Source organism: Triticum aestivum, chromosome 3A (assembly GCF_018294505.1).
Source record: "Triticum aestivum cultivar Chinese Spring chromosome 3A, IWGSC CS RefSeq v2.1, whole genome shotgun sequence".
NCBI lineage: Eukaryota > Viridiplantae > Streptophyta > Magnoliopsida > Poales > Poaceae > Triticum > Triticum aestivum.
The window spans coordinates 108216905-108219369 of record NC_057800.1 but is presented as its reverse complement, the minus strand read 5'-3'; the positions used below and the strand labels follow the sequence as shown (position 1 = coordinate 108219369).

Genomic DNA, 2465 nt, shown 5'->3' with positions numbered 1-2465 from the left:
GGCTCGGCGGCGGCGCTCAGAAGAAGTAGAGGGCGGGCTAGGGCTGGTGTGGCTGGTGTAGCCAGAGGCGAGGAAGGCCACCAGCTTATATAGCGGCGCCGCCCTGTGTGTACGCGTGCGAGGGAGGGGAGGCGTCGGCGCGCTGCCCCGTGAACGCGCCGCCCGTGAGGAATCACTGGTAAGGCTGACCGGCGGCAGCCTTGCCATTGATTCTCCGCGGGAAACCGAGGTGTTGGGAAAGAAGATGCGCGGTGTCGCTGACGCGGCGGGCCCGCGGCTCTTTTGCGTCAAAACCGCTCGCCCCGACGCCCCAGCGCGCTGGGTTCGGCCTGGGTCCGCCGGCTCTAAATTCGGCCCAGGCCGGCGAAAATCGGGCTCCTAAGAACACGACTGGATCGATTTTTCAGCGCCATGAAAAAAACGCTTAGGGAGGCCTTTCTGAGACGCGGCTGAAGATGCTCTAAGTTTTATGCAGGGGTACAGGGCTACAGGCCATGCCGCTCTTGCCTGTATGCGGTTGTCACAGCTATCTGGTTGGACTCGCACCAGGCCCCAACCGACGTTCGTTTAGCGAACGGTCAGTTCAGAATTTTGAATTTGGAATCTTGCATTTAAGGCGTTATTATTGCCTGGCATGTACACGTGCCATACGCCATTCGCGTACATCCAGATAGAAACAATTTGTTTGAGTGAGGACCATTTTTTTGAGTCGAGGGAGCATTTTGTTAGAAACAATTGAGTCGAGATTTGAACGTAACTTCAACCATTGCACAACAACACATCCAATCAGAAATGGACTAGATTTATTTCTAGGCTCGATCCAAAGGCAAGCCAACACACAACACTCAACATACAGACACAGTCTCTGACCTCTACCCAGAAGTTCATAACATCGAAACAGCAGCTATCACAGCATCAGGAACAGCAGCGTCATGAGATCACCATCCGTTCACCAGCACATCATCGCTCAGCGGGCGGGGTACACGAACCGCCTGAGGACTCGCATCAACTCGTCGGCCGCCTCGCCGAACGGCTGAAGGACGGAGAAGCCATGCTGCTGCCTCTCGAACTCGACAAGCTCCACGTCCTTCCCCATGTCCTTGAGCCTCGCCGCGTAACCCAGCGAGCGATCACGGAGCACGTCGCCCAACGGCGCCACGACGAGAGCCGGCGGGAGCTCCACCGGCGCGAGGTTGGGGCTCTCCGGCCCGAACGGATTCGCCACCGGGTGGTCCCTGCTCGCCCCAACCGGAAGCGACATGTGCCAGAGCTGGTCGGACAGCTCCAGCGGCAGGAACACGTCCGCCGGCGGGTCTGTCTCCGCAGCCGTGCGCTCGGCGCCGGTGAAGAAGGCAGAGAGGAGTACGTACCCGACGATGCGCACGGGGCTGACCGCGAGGCGCGCCGAGCCGACCTGGACGATGAGGTGGTGGGACAAGTTGGCGCCCGCGGAGACGCCGGAGAGGAACGTCCGGGCGAAGCAGGCCGACTCCGCGAGCCACGGGTCGGCGCCGGCGCCGAGCTCGGCCTGGCCGCGCAGCCAGGAGAGGAAAGCCGCGCCGTCGTCGATGGCGGCGGGGAGGCGGTGCTCGGGGGCGCGGCGGTACTGCACGGACAGCACGACGGCCGGGAGCTCGGCGGCGGCGCGGAGGCAGAACGCGTGGAAGGTCGGCTGGGCGAAGGAGCCGAGGCAGTAGCCGCCGCCGTGGAAGTACACCAGCACCGGGAGCTTGTCGCCGCCGGCCACCACCGAAGTCGGCCTGTAGACGCGGACGCGGAGGCCGTGCGCCGCGTGGTACACCACGTCCTTCCATTCCACGCCGGGGACGTCCGGGAAGGGCTCCTTTGGGCCGAGGACGGACTCGTCGCCGCGGACGACGGAGCCGTCACTCAGGATCTGGACGAGGCGGAGGAGATCCTCCACGACGTGCGGTGCCGTGTCGCCGGCCATGGTGCGGTACGAATACGATGGATGGTTGGCTTGAGCTTTGAGGACACGGTGATTGGTGAGAGTTATAGTGGAGCCATCCAAGTCGGTTAGAGAAAGATCCAAAGCGAGGTTACGTCAGGTCAAATGTCACCCTCGATAATTTGAATCTCACTTTGAATCTCGGTGTGGCGCGGGATTCAAAGCGCGTCGGATAGAATACTACTGAGTCCTGTTCAATGCCGTGGGAAGAAAGGTAGACTAGCTCCGGCGGAAAAAAATAGGCTGCTGCTAGGGATCATCCGGATGATTTCTTAGGCTAACCATACTGGAGAGTAACTTAGACTAGTGACATGTACTTTCTCCGTCCGTGAATAAGTGTACGTCTACCTTTTGTACTAAGTCAAAGTTTTTAAATTTTGACCAATTTTATAGAAAAGAGTAGTGACATATATGATATCTAATTGGTATATTATGAAAGTACATTTCAAAACGGATCCAGTGATAGTACTAATTTAGTGCCATAAATGCTGCTATT

General features: G+C 58.8%; 1 protein-coding gene across 1 annotated transcript; it reads right to left on the bottom strand.

The window, feature by feature from the left end:
• Positions 1 to 746: 746 nt before the first annotated feature.
• Positions 747 to 2039, bottom strand: LOC123058073 (probable carboxylesterase 15). The gene has a single exon (XM_044480901.1). The coding sequence runs from the start codon at positions 1949 to 1951 to the stop codon at positions 968 to 970; it is 984 nt and encodes a 327-aa protein (XP_044336836.1). The 5' UTR covers positions 1952 to 2039; the 3' UTR covers positions 747 to 967.
• Positions 2040 to 2465: the final 426 nt, after the last annotated feature.